This window comes from Parambassis ranga, chromosome 6, assembly GCF_900634625.1.
Source record: "Parambassis ranga chromosome 6, fParRan2.1, whole genome shotgun sequence".
Taxonomy (NCBI): Eukaryota; Metazoa; Chordata; class Actinopteri; family Ambassidae; genus Parambassis; species Parambassis ranga.
In genome coordinates, this window is record NC_041027.1 from 6,535,308 (window position 1) to 6,551,714 (window position 16,407).

General features: G+C 42.7%; 1 protein-coding gene across 1 annotated transcript in view; it reads right to left on the bottom strand.

The window, feature by feature from the left end:
- b4galnt4a (beta-1,4-N-acetyl-galactosaminyl transferase 4a) overlaps positions 1-16,407 on the bottom strand; it is a 116,644-nt gene that overhangs the window by 31,338 nt on the left and 68,899 nt on the right. Inside the window, exons 4-6 of the mRNA XM_028408597.1 lie at positions 11,184-11,279; positions 10,255-10,345; positions 8,982-9,082 (exon numbers count right to left, since the gene is read on the bottom strand). Coding sequence (XP_028264398.1) covers positions 8,982-9,082; positions 10,255-10,345; positions 11,184-11,279 — 288 coding nt within the window. The remainder of the gene's footprint in view (positions 1-8,981; positions 9,083-10,254; positions 10,346-11,183; positions 11,280-16,407) is intronic.

The window sequence follows — 16,407 nt, forward strand, 5'->3', positions numbered from 1 at the left end:
TAATTAGGGCCCCTGCTGCTGCTGATCCATAATGAAAGAATAAAGCTAAGATCACAGTGGGCATGCCTTTAATTGTTTGTGCTGGCCACACTTCTGAGTTTGAAGCTGGTCAGAAAACACTGCGGCGCGTGCTGGTGGCAGATCACGACAGCCATTCAGCTAACAAATAGCTGCTGATTCTGGGTACCGTGACGTATTCACAGGGAGGTACACCTACAACACACACATACACAAATGTATTCAAAGGCACAACTGAATGTGTTTTCTGGCACAAGAAGAAAGCCACTATGGGAAGAAAACCTCAAAACTAAGCAGTAATCTCTGTCCAAAACCAACAAGGCCCCTGGCAGTGCTAAAGCCTCTGAGAGTCTCTGTGAGGCTGTTGGCTGGAGAGGAGGAGGACACAATGTGTGCTACTGTGCTTTTACTCTGAGGCCCACAGCATGATGTGACTGTGGTACATTTCCACCGACAGTATCCTCAAATGGTCCTCTTCCAGAATAAAAGGTGGAGATGTCTGGCTACTTTCAAACACATACAGTACATAGAGGACTCACAGGGAAATGTGTCCAAAACATCACATTTAACAGCTTTACAATAAAGGCTCAGACCATTGGTGGTGTCCACATTGTTGGGGTCTATTCTTGGAATGGTACTCATGACCTTGGAAACATCGGAAACTTCTGACCTTCTTCAAAGCAGAGACAAAATTGCAAAGCTCTGCACAAGTACACTCAACAAAAATATAAACGCAACACTTTTGTTTTTGCTCCCATGTTTCATGAGATGGACTTGAAGATCTAAACTTCATTCCAGATACACAATATTACCATTCCTCTCAAACATTGTTCACAAATCTGTCTAAATGTGTGATAGTGAGCACTTCTGCTTTGCTGAGATAATCCATCCCACCTCACAGGTGTGCCACATCAAGATGCTGATCTGACATCATGATTAGTGCACAGGTGTACCTCAAACTGCCCACAATAAAAGGCCACCCTGAAATGTGCAGTTTTGTCTCACAGCAAAATGCCACAGATGCCACAAGCATTGAGGGAGCGTGCAATTGGCATGCTGACAGCAGGAATGTCAACCAGATCTGTTGCTCGTGCATTGAATGTTCATTTCTCCACCATAAGCCGTCTCCAAAGGCGTTTCAGAGAATATGGCAGTACATCCAACCGGCCTCACAACCGCAGACCACGAGTAACCACACCAGCCCAGGACCTCCACATCCAGCAGGTTCACCTCCGAGATCGTCTGAGACCAGCCACTCAGACAGCTGCTGAAACAATTGGTTTGCATAACCAAACAATTTCTGCACAAACTGTCAGAAACCGTCTCAGGGAAGCTCAACTGCATGCTCGTCGTCCTCATCGGGGTCTTGACCTGACTCGTCGCCGTAACAGACTTGAGTGGGCAAATGCTCACATTCGATGGCGTCTAGCACGTTGGAGAGGTGTTCTCTTCACGGATGAATCTCGGTTTACATTGTTCAGGGCAGATGGCAGACAGCGTGTGTGGCGTCGTGTGGGTGAGCGCTTTGCTGATGTCAATGTTGTGGATCGAGTGGCCCATGGTGGTGGTGGGGTCATGGTATGGGCAGGCATCTGTTATGGACGAAGAACACAGGTGCATTTTATTGATGGCCTTTTGAATGCACAGAGATACCGTGATGAGATCCTGAGGCCCATTGTTGTGCCATACATCCATGAACATCACATGTTTCAGCAAGATAATGCACAGCCCCATGTTGCAAGGATCTGTACACAATTCTTGGAAGCTGAAAATGTCCCAGTTCTTGCATGGCCAGCATACTCACCGGACATGTCACCCATTGAACATGTTTGGGATGTGCTTGACCGGCGTATACGACAGCGTGCACCAGTTCCCACTAATATCCAGCAACTTCGCACAGCCATTGAAGAGGAGTGGACCAACATTCCACAGGCCACAATAGACAATCTGATAAACTCTATGCGAAGAAGATGTGTTGCACTGCATGAGGCAAATGGTGGTCACACCAGATACTGACTGGTTCTGAGTCCCCAGACCGCCAATAAAGCAGAAACAAAATGCACATTTCAGGGTGGCCTTTTATTGTGGGCAGTTTAAGGTACACCTGTGCACTAATCATGATGTCAGATCAGCATCTTGATGTGGCACACATGTGAGGTGGGATGGATTATCTCAGCAAAGCAGAAGTGCTCACTATCACACATTTAGACAGATTTGTGAACAATGTTTGAGAGGAATGGTAATATTGTGTATCTGGAATGAAGTTTAGATCTTCAAGTCCATCTCATGAAACATGGGAGCAAAAACAAAAGTGTTGCGTTTATATTTTTGTTGAGTGTATGAATTTAAAACTTACAAACAAAATAATAGTCCACTGTTGGAAATACACTGTTGGAAGAAATCTCTAGCTGCTGTCCCTACATGTATATATATTTAAATGAAATAGCTGCTATTTACCAGATAAAACAATTACACAGCAGAAGCAGCACAGAAAACTATTCACCTCAGCAAGTCGTGCTTTATACAGCAGACCCAAAGGGGAAAAAAAAATCAACACCGGTGTACAAGGAAAAACAAATAATATTATTTCATTTTCAAATGCAAATGTACAAAAATATATATACAATTTACAAGGTATAACCTGCTTATACAGAAACAAGAGGTTATATTTCCCCATATGTTTTTTACAGTATACCTTGGCTCTGGTGTTTGATATGTTTGTAGTATAACATCCATATTGTTCAAATCGAGTGATTTCAGGCAACCCAACTGTCTGTGAAAGCAAAGTGTCAATTTTCTTTATCCAGCAATTTAACCAACCACGAACAAGACCTGAGTCCACCACTTAAGTCCAGAGATAAAAGAACAGAAGGGCCACAGCTTCAAATAAAGTCAGTGAGATCTGTAGGTAAAGTGGTGGCTTCACTTTTCAGGGATGTAAACAAAGTATCAGCTCTATGTGAACAATGGTACTCCTGTTACAAGGACAAAAACTCTGAAACTGGCAGCTTGTATTCCGAGGTGTACATGCAGCATACACATAAGCCACACTCACAAATACAGGTAGGTAAATCAGAAGGCAAGCAGCCAGGGGCAATCCACACAATTATCAGATTTAAACTCAGTCCCTCAGTGACATAATGTCATATTTTAATTCTTGTTCAGAAGTCTCCTCTTAAAAACAAAAGTGAACTTGGCGATCAAGTCTATTAGACTTAAGGCATTCAAAGAACCCTGACACACACAAACTTTCCTGTCTCACACACACAAACAAACAGACACTGCATCTCTTTGTGATCTTCACCCACACATGTTGATACCTAGAGAAAACTAATTTCAAATGGCCACTGGCCCTGAAAGACTGAAAAGTGAAACACAAAACAGGGTCAGGAGATAAAACAAATATGAATGTGCAGTGGAGCTGTGGAGACATTAGGCTACTCCTCTTTCTAGCAACTCTATAGCTGCCATACGTCCTTCTTACTCCCCATATAAGAGAGAAATAATACAGAAACAGCTGACCTGTGATATGACTTTAGAGTGTAGCTTTTCTAGTCTTCAATGGGCCTTTTTTTTTCAAATTGAACAACTAAAAATACAGACACAACACACCTTCACTCACACAGTTTACATGGCTATCCAGCATGTGTGCAAGTAGGCTACATGAGGACATACAAGCAAGCATGAGGAAAGTAGGATCGGTTGGGTCTGCATAAAAGTTCAGGTTTCATTCATACATTTTTATCCGGAGAGAAAACTCAGAGAAAGCCTGAGATTTTGGGAAAACTTGGAGGTAGATCTAGCATCTTGCTTAACTCAAAATGAATTAGTGTCAGATTTCAGCATGTAAAAGTGATTTTGGGCGAAAAATTAGACCATATGCAGACATAGACATAAAACACAGTATCTGAAAATATAGAATCATATATTTATTTAGAACATTTGCATTTGTCAATGCAAAATACTGGCTACAAGGGATTTTTATGCACTGTTATGCAAAAAAAATGAACAGTATGTTCATATATTGTGCTTGCTCATGCATCAGACCCTCTCACTCTCTCTGCTTGAGCACTCATCCCTCATCACTCGTCCGTTATACACACATAGCAGATGGCTTGGCATGCCAACAAATGTCATGGCAGAAAAACAGAGTTGTAACTAATAAGATTAATTATGGCTGCATTCCAGTTAGGTGTGAAGGTTTTTGAGCTTTTACTGTTATACTCAAAAGAGGCATAGTCATCATTGATGTCATTGGTTCCTCGTTGAGCTCCTAGCTTGAACAAATTCATCAGTTAGAGCTTTTTTCTGCTATAACAGCCCTGCTAAGAACAAGTCTGTTTACCATGAGTAATGTTGATAAATCATTCAGCTCCATTGCATAAGTTCACAAGTTCAAGCCCAAAACTTAGTAAGAGTAAGAAAACAAAAATATTGGAATATTAAATGTCCCGATGATAAGGATGTTTGCTCAGGTGCTGCAGTCAGTTTCTATGTGCCTAAGTACAACCATCATAAGATAATATAAAGCAGCTGATGATCACAATTTACTGCAAGGTGAAAACCTGACCTGTTATTGTCCCACTAAGGCCAACACCAACTCATCAGACAGGCCTGAGCACACTGCAAGTCTACCCAAGACACTCAAATAACATAGGGCAAATCTTTGACCTTAGTATAGACAACTGTGTGCGGTGTTACCGGTCCAATAATAATGAGCCTAATGAAAAAATAAAACAGGTGCACACATGGTGAGCCATCGCCAACAGCAGTCTTTGTTTTGATTGCGACCTCTGGCTGCCCTGGTCTCATTAAGCAGGTGCATTCAAGCACAATGCTTACAGCATTCATGAGACCATTTGCACAACATGCAGTGTTTGCAATGGTGTTTCTCCCTCCTTCAAGGCAGTCAGCCATTTTCATTCCTTTCAGTCTGGCATACAGTCAACCTGCAGATACTTCACATGGGCTTGAGTGTAGTGATCCATCACAATTATTTACATGTCTGTTTTTATTGTTGTCAACGTTACATTAATAGTGGGTGGTTAGGGGTACTTTGAATGGCATGTTGTGCACACACTATTGTAACTACAACAACAGTAAAGGCACTGTGATGGATTGCTCATCTCAAGCAGGTTTAGAATTTTAATCTTAGGAGCTTCCACTTTCTTTGTCGATGTCTAATACAGCTAAGTGGATGGGAGGGGGGAAAGTATAAATTGGAACTTCTATAAGGAATAAAAATTCATTATATGCTTGTTGTGGTTTTCAATCCAAAATGCCATTTATTATTTTTGGACAGGTGTTGGAAGCAGGTAAAGGCTCTGCGGTTTGTCTTTTTTACTTGTTGTAGAAGGAAATCCACAGTTGCTTCAATCAATATTAATGATCGCTCTGCTCGGGTTAAGTTTCCCAGTAAATCATGATAATGCCACAGTGAGCCTGCATTCACAACAGCCTCAAACTCAAACATAATTTATTTTATTATTGATAGTGCTCCTCCTTCTGACCTCTTCTATCCATTTTCCTAATCAATATGGCAAAGTAGGTTTTTTTGTTTTCACTCTGGAACAGCTCTTTACATACTGAGGAAACAGTATTGATAATCTGATCTCATTATCAAAAGCTGTTGATGATGAGGTGAGGCTTCAGCAGTTAGTTAAATCGTAAAACAGCGACAGTATTGTCTGAGAATGAGCAGCTACCCTTCAGTCTATCATATTGATTGCACACTCCCTGACCCACTTTCCTGTGTGTCTGTCTTTGTCTTCTTGTGTTCACTTTTGGAACCAGACTGACACTGTTTCAGGCATGTTCCTGTACAAACCGATGCATGAAGACACTAGTGCATTTTGCTACTTCTCAATCTCAGACAAGCCCCGGTCTGGTTCTGTGGGAAGCTCTGCGGGAGCTGTCTGGACACTCTGATTGAAGGAAAATCTCATTACAGATTAGCTGGGAGCAAAAAATATGATTAATGCCAAGGCAGGACAATGAATGACACTCACTCACATTAAGTCAGTTCATATGGGTACAGATAATGCCCCAGCAGGAGAAAGGAGAGTGTTCATATTAGAACACTCTTATTAGAATCCTTCTTGCCCACTGACCAGGTACATGCAGGAGCCTGAACAGAACGTCTTCCTCACCATCACTGCTCTGTGACAGTGCAGTGTTACAACCTAGCTCTGCTAGGGAAGGGGACGTAACATAAAACCAGATGTTAGGCAAGGTATGTAATTGATAAAATAAAATAAAACAATTAATAACCCAATAACAAAAGCAAGCAGTTAACATAAAGGAAAACAACAGGGTGCATAGGATGAACAGAAATTAACAAAATGTGTGCCTCAGCTAGTGTTATGCTAACATAAACAAGCATGTCTGTTCACAGTCCTGAACCAAACTAATGCCTCAGCACAACGCTAGTTTAGACGAGTACTATTGTGTACAACAAGTCACATAGTAATACAGCAAGTACAGAAACGAGAGGCACACGGGTGAACTGCATACTGCAATGCAGCCTCCCAGAAGGAACGGAGGTGAAAACACACACAAACCCCACCAAATAACTAAAAAGGCCTGGGGCCGTAACAGCCGTATATGTGTCTTTAAAAGGAACAGCTTAGAAATCAGTTGTAGAACTTAACATTTCTGTTTATACGTGCCGGGCACAAAAGCACACCTCCGCAGATGATCTTATTAACTTGACCTGTCGGAAGATATATCAGTCTGTATCCCATAGAGCTATTCTGTATGTCATTTGAAAGCTGACCATAAAATGCTGACAGGGGTCTCCATGGAAACACCACGAAAACGCTTCAGCTCCCTACTTTTCATCATATCACAGTTAGATGTCTCGCAGCACATTCCATTTATAGCCAGTCTGCTATTGAGGATGACACTGCTGCGCCAGCTGACAAAGTAACAACACTTTACAATACTGTATGTGTTTCTGAGTAGTAAGACAGTTCATGAATAGTACGAGAATTACAGCAAGACCAAGATATGAATTTATCTGACAAACATTATGCAAAAAGGGTGAAATTTGACACCCTGCTCACAAAAATGTAGATCTATCTTTTTGACTTCAAACATCTGAGCTTAACAATAGTAGGGATTAATCAATGGTGTGCCTTTTGAGACAAATTTCTCTGCAACGCCTCGCCAAAAAGTGGCAAATGTTTTCTGTGCATCTTTTACAAATTAACTAATCTTGCCAATCATTTTTTATTTGCCCTGTTTCACAAAACCACAGGAGGGTGCATTGCTACATAAACACTGGTTACTCAAATGGTGAAGCACTGCTGTCATTCTCCTAGTGATAAGGTCCTAAGAGACTACAGTAAATGTGTTTTAATACTCTAATAGACAGACAGCCAGCCCCCTAATTTCTGCTAATAAAATCCAGATAACTGTCCTGTAATTATCTCAGTTTTAATAACAGCTTTGAGTTATTAGAATTTATAAAAAGCTCTTTTTTCCCCCCTAAACTGATGCAGACAGATCGGTGGCATACTGAGAAAGTGGAGATTTAGATTTCTATCTGTAAAACATAATCTGTCTTCTAAAGCAGCAAGGCCTGTCTGTCAGCCAGTGGGCAGAATGAATGGTCCCTGGCCATACATAGCGCTGCTACTCTGCCATTACCTCGATGATATTTCTCCACTGCTAAATGTCACATCAATATTCACTGCCAGCTAATTAATCTCAGCTCCCATGGAACCATGGTGACACCTCACATCCTGTTGGAATACAGATGGCACCAAAAGCTGGACCTTTGCTCTTTACAGACATTTGCTTAGAGCATTTATATGGAGAGGTTCAAACATTGTGCAACCTCATGCATCATTCTCTTCTTAAATTTTTCAAAAGCTTTCGGTGAGAAAACTTTATTAGTGAAGGCAGTATAGCAGCACAGCTTGACTTTTATTCAATTGTGGGCAGAGGGTACTTCAAGGATAGATGGAAAAGGAAAACAATTTTTCACAGGATGTTCTACAGGACGATTTAAGTCGCCTGTGTGTTGGAGGTGAGTGATAGCCTGCGTGTTATGATGGTGACAAGAGGTGAGCAGGTGATTACTAAAGACGAACAAGGTCAAATCGCTCATCGTCCCTCCTCCTGCTGTATGAGGGATGTCTGGCAGAATGCAAGGCTGATGCTGCTGACTGGTCAGGACCTGATGATCTTACTAACGGCAACCATTGATGCTTTGATGCCAGATCACAGCACAATGTGTTCCCACACATAAATGATTCCCAAAATGGCATACATTGGGTTTGGGTGCATAGGAGGGGTGGAAGCATTTTCAGTAGGAGGTGTTGGGTTTAGACAACAAACTATACCTGCTTAGTTTGCATGCACATTGCAGCTATTCACACAACACTGGGAGGTTGCAAAGTTAAGTAGGTTGCCTTACAAATTCAAACAATACTGTTGTTTTTCTCATGACTGTCACAGCAATGGCAGCAAAAATCCTCACAATCCCATTAGCTACATATTTTGGAGAATATTTGCCATATCGGATCTGTCATTACTGCATAGCTCTTTTTGAGAGAAAGGGAATCCATGAGATGCCATTTAGAGCTATGAGTCACCCCTCGCCTGAATATCCTATCAGATAATAAAGACACCATGTAGCCTAATGATAAGGGTTTGGCTTCCCAGAATATATCGTACTGTAAGAGCTTTCCCAGAGGTATATATTACACAAGGTGTTTTTGCTATTCGTCGTGACATTGAGAAGTTTGAAACTATTTAGACCCCAAGTGACTCATTTTCTTTCTCTATGCAGCTTAGTGCTAAGCAATGTTAGTTAGAACCAGGTACAGAAGTCATATAGTCTCGGAAAATCACATTTAATGGATTTGCTGAGCATCACAAACCATAAAGGATGCTTTTGACTTTAAAGGGAGCGACTCCAGACATTATAAAAGACTGTAGCACAGCCTCCTGCTTACCTGTCCTACATAGACCAGCAGTCTGGCATTGAGAGGACTCTCATCAGGACTCAGCCAGAACTCAGAGTTATCATCAGATGATACAGAGAACTGGAAGTCACCTAGAGGTGAAGAAGAAACATGATCAAAGTGTGTATTAGTGGGAGCAGATTCATATGATTAGATTGAGAAAATGCACCAAACATCTGATGGCCAGACGCCCGCCAGCGGCGGTCAAAAATGACACATTTGGTTACGCTTACATGAAAAGTGTTGCTGCAACTGAATCTCTAATTCCTATTAAACAACTGTGTGAATGGAAATGTTAACAGTTTTAAGCACAGCCTGAAAAGCAAACAAGCACATACAAAAATATTTCAAAACTTTTTCTGACACTTTATTATCCATTTAGAAAATGAAGTCTGGAGGACCATGAACACACATAGACGCTGAATAAAATATAATACTATTGGCTTAATAGCTCTTTTTTCCTCATTCAAACAGGCTGCTGCTGCTGTGTCCTTACAGATAAATTCATAAATTCATTCATCACACGTTAATATTTCTCCCTTTAGTGGATTAAAATGGAAGCTCTGTCCTTTATTTAGCTATTACCATGGTGAATCGTGGTATCCATTGTTTTCACGCACCACGCATTAATGCACTGGGAACACCCTCAAAGTTGAACAATTTGCCAAATCCTCTCTGATCTATGGAAATCAGGATGTGTTATCTATATTGTAGATCCATTTTGTATACATACATTTGTATACATTTTGTATACAAATATGCACTATTACAGAATATGTTTAATATTTTCTCTTCCTTAACATAGATACTTTTTTAACTACTTGGCAAAATTTTAGACTATAGAATTCTATCTGACAGAATGAAGGTGAGGGGCCTTGTTAGAGCACACAATGAAGGTGGCATGACCTTTAAACTATCAGCTGGAGAGAACCATACCACCTGCAATATCTACACGAGAGGCTGAAATGACCAGTAGTGCAATTAATAACTTCCTATTTTGCACTTCATGTAAGGGCACTTGGGCATTTAAGCTTATCAGTTTCCATAGCAACTGGCATCGGGGCTAAGCCCATGAGGGGAGTGAAATGAGATTTAGCTGTGAGATTTCTGGTTTTCAGCCCTAATAAAAATGTGAATATCCACTATATTAGTGGGTCTGAAATACATGCATTAAGAGTGCTTTGGAAACTGGCTACTTATATCAAGGATGTATGCTCCAAGTCTCTCAGTGTCTGATCCAGCTCTAATAAAACATGCCAGTTACCGTCTCTGTAAGGGTGGAGGAAGCCAAATATTCTCAGGCCATAGTTCTTCCACTTCGGAGCCACTGCCAGCTTCTTCACTGTGGTTCTGGTCTGCAGTGAGAAATGGAAAGAAATCTGATCACATGGAGCACTTATTGAAAATTAAATAGCAAAAGTATGCAGCTACACAACAATGTCAAAATGTAAATGAAGATAATGAATACTGACGCATTTTCTCATACAACACACTGCAATAACAGAGCAGTGTTGTCTTATTGGAATTGTTTCTTATTTTTGTACCACTTAAAAGAACTCTGCTGCAAAAGTAAACTGTGCACAAACAGCACACAGTCAGCAGTGTTTATCCACCACAGTGTTGTCTTAATATGCTTTTAACAAGCAAATAACATACGAGATCCACAGCTGACATTTCAGTCAGCAATGAGGAATGCTCCGCCGGAAAAAGCAACTGATTTGCTCATTGATAATGATGATTCACTATAGTCACAGTTCACAGGTTGAAAATTACTGCAGTTGACAGACTCTCATTTGCACATGTACAGAACACTTCTGTCAACAGCTGCTGAAATGCTGCTGTGTCATTTCAGCAAAATGACAGCTACAAATGGAAAGCCTGAGAATGAGTTATATCTGAGGTGTATCTGTGGCTGGTTACCCACACAGCTAATGACTGATCCAAAGCTCACATGAGCTGTGGAGGACAGGACTGAAGTGCATGTGATTAAAATCTATGTACACCTTCAACAGCCAAATGGAAGTCTAGCTGTTTTCTAATCCTGCTCTTAGGACATGCCACTTGTCTCTGTAAACTGGCTCAGGTGTAAACTCATTATGTGCCTCATGAGATCAGACTGACAGACGTAAACAAACAGTCAATATGACACACCTTCAGTGCCAATACATTTAATCCAGCCACCGCAGTACTCACATGAGGGTAGAGAGGGAAGTGCAGGTTCTTTCTGAGTTGAGCTATAGAGGAGCCGCACCAGTCCTCAAACACATGAAGGTTGGCCTGGCCCTTATACTGCAGACACAGAGGACACATGTTAGCACACACAGTTACAACAGCAACATTTTTGATATTAAACAGCAGATATGCCTCAGTAGCTGAGCTCCTGAAGCTGCCATCCTGCCTACAAGAGTTCAATTTGCACTGATATTTTTGTACTGTAATGTTCTGATGTCTCACCACCACGGAGAGGGAAAGAGATGAATTCTTGATGAAACATGTGAATGCAGCGTGAATTTTTGTCCTAAATAACAGAAGAAGGCAACAGAGTGTTCATCAGGAGTATCAGGGGAGAGTGTGAACTGAGAATGTCTGGAGCAGTTTGTCAAAGCTCATTCCCTGCCCATAGTCTGACATTTGTCTGAATTACACAGGGAAATCACAGGACACAGCAAGGACAGATGGTGAAACCAGTCTGCCTTGGGGTACAGTTTTCACACACACATACACACACACACAGGTCTGCACTCATCCAGGAAGAGATGGCTCTCAAATGGCTCACGTCAAACTTTCTCTGCTCATGAACTGTGTGTTTTGCGTCACTTAAAATGCACATGCTTACAACATATTTAGATGCATGGTTATACACAGCTTAAAGTTAAACCTTAGGAGGCTCACACACATTTAATGACCTGCAAACTTCTTATACTGGATGATATACTGGAGCCTGTGGCGGGGGATACAGACCATCACAGACTACAAGCCCCCACCACAGACCTGTGACAGCGACACCTCTCTGCTGAACCAGCTGAATGACTTCTTCGGACGCTTTGAAGCACTCAACAGCACTCCTGCACAAAAGATCACATCCTCTCCCACTGACCAGGTATTTTCCCTGTCCCGAGCCAGCGTGAAGACATCTCTCAGCCAGATCAACGCACGCAAAGCTCCCGGTCCTGACAACATACCTGGCCGTGTGCTCAGAGACTGTGCTGAGGAGCTCGCTGAGGTGTTTACAGACATCTTCAACATCTCACTGAGCCAGGCTGTTGTCCCCACCTGCTTCAAAGCCACCACGATCATCCCTGTGCCGAAGAAGTCCACCCCCGCCTGCTTCAATGACTACCGTCCAGTAGCACTCACACCCATCATCATGAAGTGCTTTGAACGGTTAGTCATGAAACACATCAAGACGGCCCTTCCTTCCTCTCTGGACCCCTTCCAGTTTGCATATCGGCCCAACCGGTCAACCAGTGATGCTGTTTCCACAGCACTCCACACAGCTCTCACCCACCTGGAAAATAAAGACTCATACGTTCGAATGCTGTTCATAGACTTCAGCTCAGCATTCAACACCATCATCCCACAGCAGCTCATCAACAAACTGGACCAGCTGGGGCTGAACTCCTTGCTGTGCAACTGGCTGCTGGACTTCCTCACCGGGAGACCTCAGACAGTGCGGGTCGGCAGAAACACATCCAGCACCATCACAATGAACACCGGGGCTCCCCAAGGATGTGTGCTGAGCCCCCTCCTCTTCACTCTGCTGACCCATGACTGCACGCCAACACACAACACCAACATCTTTGTGAAGTTTGCGGACGACACAACTGTGGTGGGTCTCATCTCCGGTGGAGATGAAACATACTACAGGAATGAGGTGCACCTTCTGGCCGGGTGGTGCAGAGACCACAGCCTCTCCCTGAATGTGGAGAAGACAAAGGAGATGGTTGTGGACTACAGGAGAGCACAGAGTCAGCACACCCCTCTGACCATCGACGGTGCTGCTGTGGAGCAGGTGAGCAGCACCAAGTTCCTGGGTGTGCACATCACTGAGGACCTCTCCTGGACTAACAACACTGCATCCCTGACCAAGAAGGCACAGCAGCGCCTCTACTTCCTCCGCAAGCTCAAAAGAGCCAGAGCCCCTCCCTCCATCCTGTGCACCTTCTACAGAGGGGCTGTTGAGAGCATCCTGTCCAGCTGCATCACTGTGTGGTACGGAGCCTGCACCGCCACCTGCAGGAAGACGCTTCATCGCATAGTGAGAGCAGCTGAGAGGATCACCGGCGTCCCTCTCCCCTCCCTCCAAGACCTCTACGACAGCCGTCTCACCCGAAAGGCCCTCCGCATCACAGGAGACCCCACCCACCCTTCACACCGCTTCTTCAGTCTGCTGCCATCAGGAAAGAGACTGCGCAGCCTCCGGGCCAGGACCAGCACACTGAGGGACAGCTTCATCCACCAGGCTGTCAGGAAGCTGAACTCTCTCCCTGCTGTGCCCCACTTTCTCCCACTTCCCTGACACCACCCCCCACCCCCTACCCCTACCACCATCCCCTCACCCCTACCACCACCCAAGATAGGAACTCTTTGTACCAGCCACTTTACCAAAGGAACTCTGTGCACCAGTCACTTTTTACCCTGTCATGTCACACCAGTCTCATATAAGCTGCTATAACTTAAACTATTCCTGGACTGTTACATTATGCCAACTGCACTGACTTGCACCATTGCATCTTTTGCACTCTCATACCAGTCTCAATAAGCTGTTATAAGTTAAACCATTCCTGTTTATATTATGCCAACTGCACTGACTTGCACTATACATCTTTTGCACTCTTACTGCATTGTGCCTTCATTATGTGCCTTGTATTTTGTGTGTGCCTCATTGTAGGTACATTTTTTACACTTTATATTTATCTTTAGTTTTTAGTTACATGTTATATGTTGCGGAGTGAAGAGTAACGCAATTTCAATTCTCTGTATGTTCAGCACATATAGCAGAGTTGACAATAAAGCTGACTTGACTTGACTTGACTTGATAAATGAACACACGTCTACATGTTGTACACACATATGCATCCTTTAGTGTGTGACAGCAGTCCTAGCAGGCTGCTACTGTGATGCTGCCACAGATGTTTCAGACATCACACAGAACTTGTACAGAAAGCTGGCTGAATGAACAATACAGGTTCTTTCTTTGGATTTTAGCAAAATCTGGCTTCACTACTGTGGCTACATTTTACTTGTTAAAATGTAGACTAGCTGCTAGCTGTACAGTCAACAAGTGAGAGCTGTCAAATCAATCCATCATCTAGAGAGAGTGTGACCTCATGATAAAAACACATAGTTGCACATCCTATTGTTGTTTCAGCGAGGGATTACAGGGGTGAGACAGGGACCTTTTTCAGGGCAAACCCCTGTGACTGCTTCTCCACATCCACATTTAAAAGGAGGAAGGTGTTGAGTGAGGTGTCGTACTCCCTCAGTATCACACAGGCATTCTAACAGATGGCCTGACCCGAAGTGGTACCTCTCATTTCCCTCCTGACTCTGTACGGTCAACTAAGTGCCCTGCTTGCTGACAGCAGTGCAGCAATTACAGCTCATGATTTAACCATGAGACATATTTGTTTTGCAAACATGTCATTCCAAAAGCAATCGGGTCCCTGTTTTAGAGTAACATTTTTTTTTTATAAATATATCTTCCACAGCAATGACTGATTCAAGCTTAAAAGAGTGAAAAAGACAGTGATTTGTGACATTGACAGACTCAAATCAGAGCAGGAAAGAAGAAGGAGAATGTCTGATTTCTAAAAAAGGGAGTGGCAGAGGAGAGAGAGGGGGTGAGGTTAGAGGGATTTAGCAAACGGGACTAGTCTCTGTGTAAATATGCCTTATGTAAAGCTTTTAATAGATTTCCTGTGGGTTTTAAAAGCAAACCTTTTTTCGGCCTGGCCCCCTCCTCTTGTCAAACAGCAATAAGCGGGCAGCTTTAAAAGTCTCTAATTATTCAGACACACACTCACTCACACACACCCCTGTGCATCCCACAGGCTGCAAAGTCGGCTTTCTGCTGGGGGGCACTTGTGTGTAATTGGCTCTATTTTGTGGGTGACAGCAATGCCAGAGTTCTAGCCCTAACAGCATGCTGGATATGGAGTCAGGCAAAAAGGAAGTTATTTTTTTCTTCAGCCTCTCTAACTTAAAATCACTTGTCTGTTAACCCCTTCCTTTCCTGCTAAACTGTCCTTGCCTCACTCCTGTTTTTTCACTTGACTTTTCTATAATTTTATATAATTTCTATAATTGTTGCTTCTGTCCTCTCTATGTCTCAAACCTTCAGTCCTCCTATCCCTAATATCTGTTCTTCCCTCTGACCCCTCTCTCTTTTTCTGCCTCTCCATCCCTCCGTCTCTGCCTGTGTGCTGCCAAACGCTGTCAGCCTCTCTCCTCTCTTCCTTTAGTTTCTCTGAGCTCAGCTGTCGGCTGTCACTCCGTTATGCTGTCTCCCTCTGTCCCGTTTCTTGTTTAGGAGTTACACACACATTCTCAGTTTGTATAGTGATACAGGCTATGCAAGCTTTTTTGCGTGTGTGTGTGTGTGTGTGTGTGTATCATTTAGGAACATGAACTGCGTATTCAAAGCTTGTGCCTTTTCAAACCTTTTTCTTTTAACAGCTTGTCAGCTAACATCCAATAATTGGCTAAAGAAGAGACAGAACACTCTTCATTTCAAAAAACAGAGGCACTTTGTAGTATAGTCCAAACACAAGGAACTTTTCCTCTGCTTGTAAAGACTACACTATCTCCGTCTCTAAAGTACAACTGTTGTGTCTACTCTGAGGGAACATACTGTCAAGAGTTACTTGTTTTGTAGTTTTGGTTTGCTGAGGCAGAGGTCATTTGTCCAAAGTGGCTATTTGCTGGGCTAATGGCCGGGACCTGCAGGCAGAGATTTTTATGTCACTGTAGATTTGTAAAATCATGTTGTAACAGTGAAGCTTGTGCTGATGTGGATAAACACTGTGCTTCAGACGTGTTGATTTACTAAACTCTCCCTTTCTTCCATCTGCTTCTCAGCTTCTCACAAAGAAAGAAGTGGAAAACACTGTCTAGGATGTAGAAATTATTTTCAATGTGTTTAAGTCTATAAATCTTTTCTACAACATCAATGTGCTTTGAATATTCTCTCTGAGATTCTAACTGTAATGTTGCCATTAAAACTAGAACATCTGGTCTTTTTAGTCAAAGCAAACTGTGTGTTCCAATCTTAATGTTTCAATGTAAAACACTCAAGTATTTCAGATTTTTTAATTTAATATTGTGGTTTGTCTCCACCCAGCTAAGATGAGTCACTGGAATCACTGGAGTGTTCTCAGTTCATGAGTCTATTATATATAAATCACCGAAGCCACTT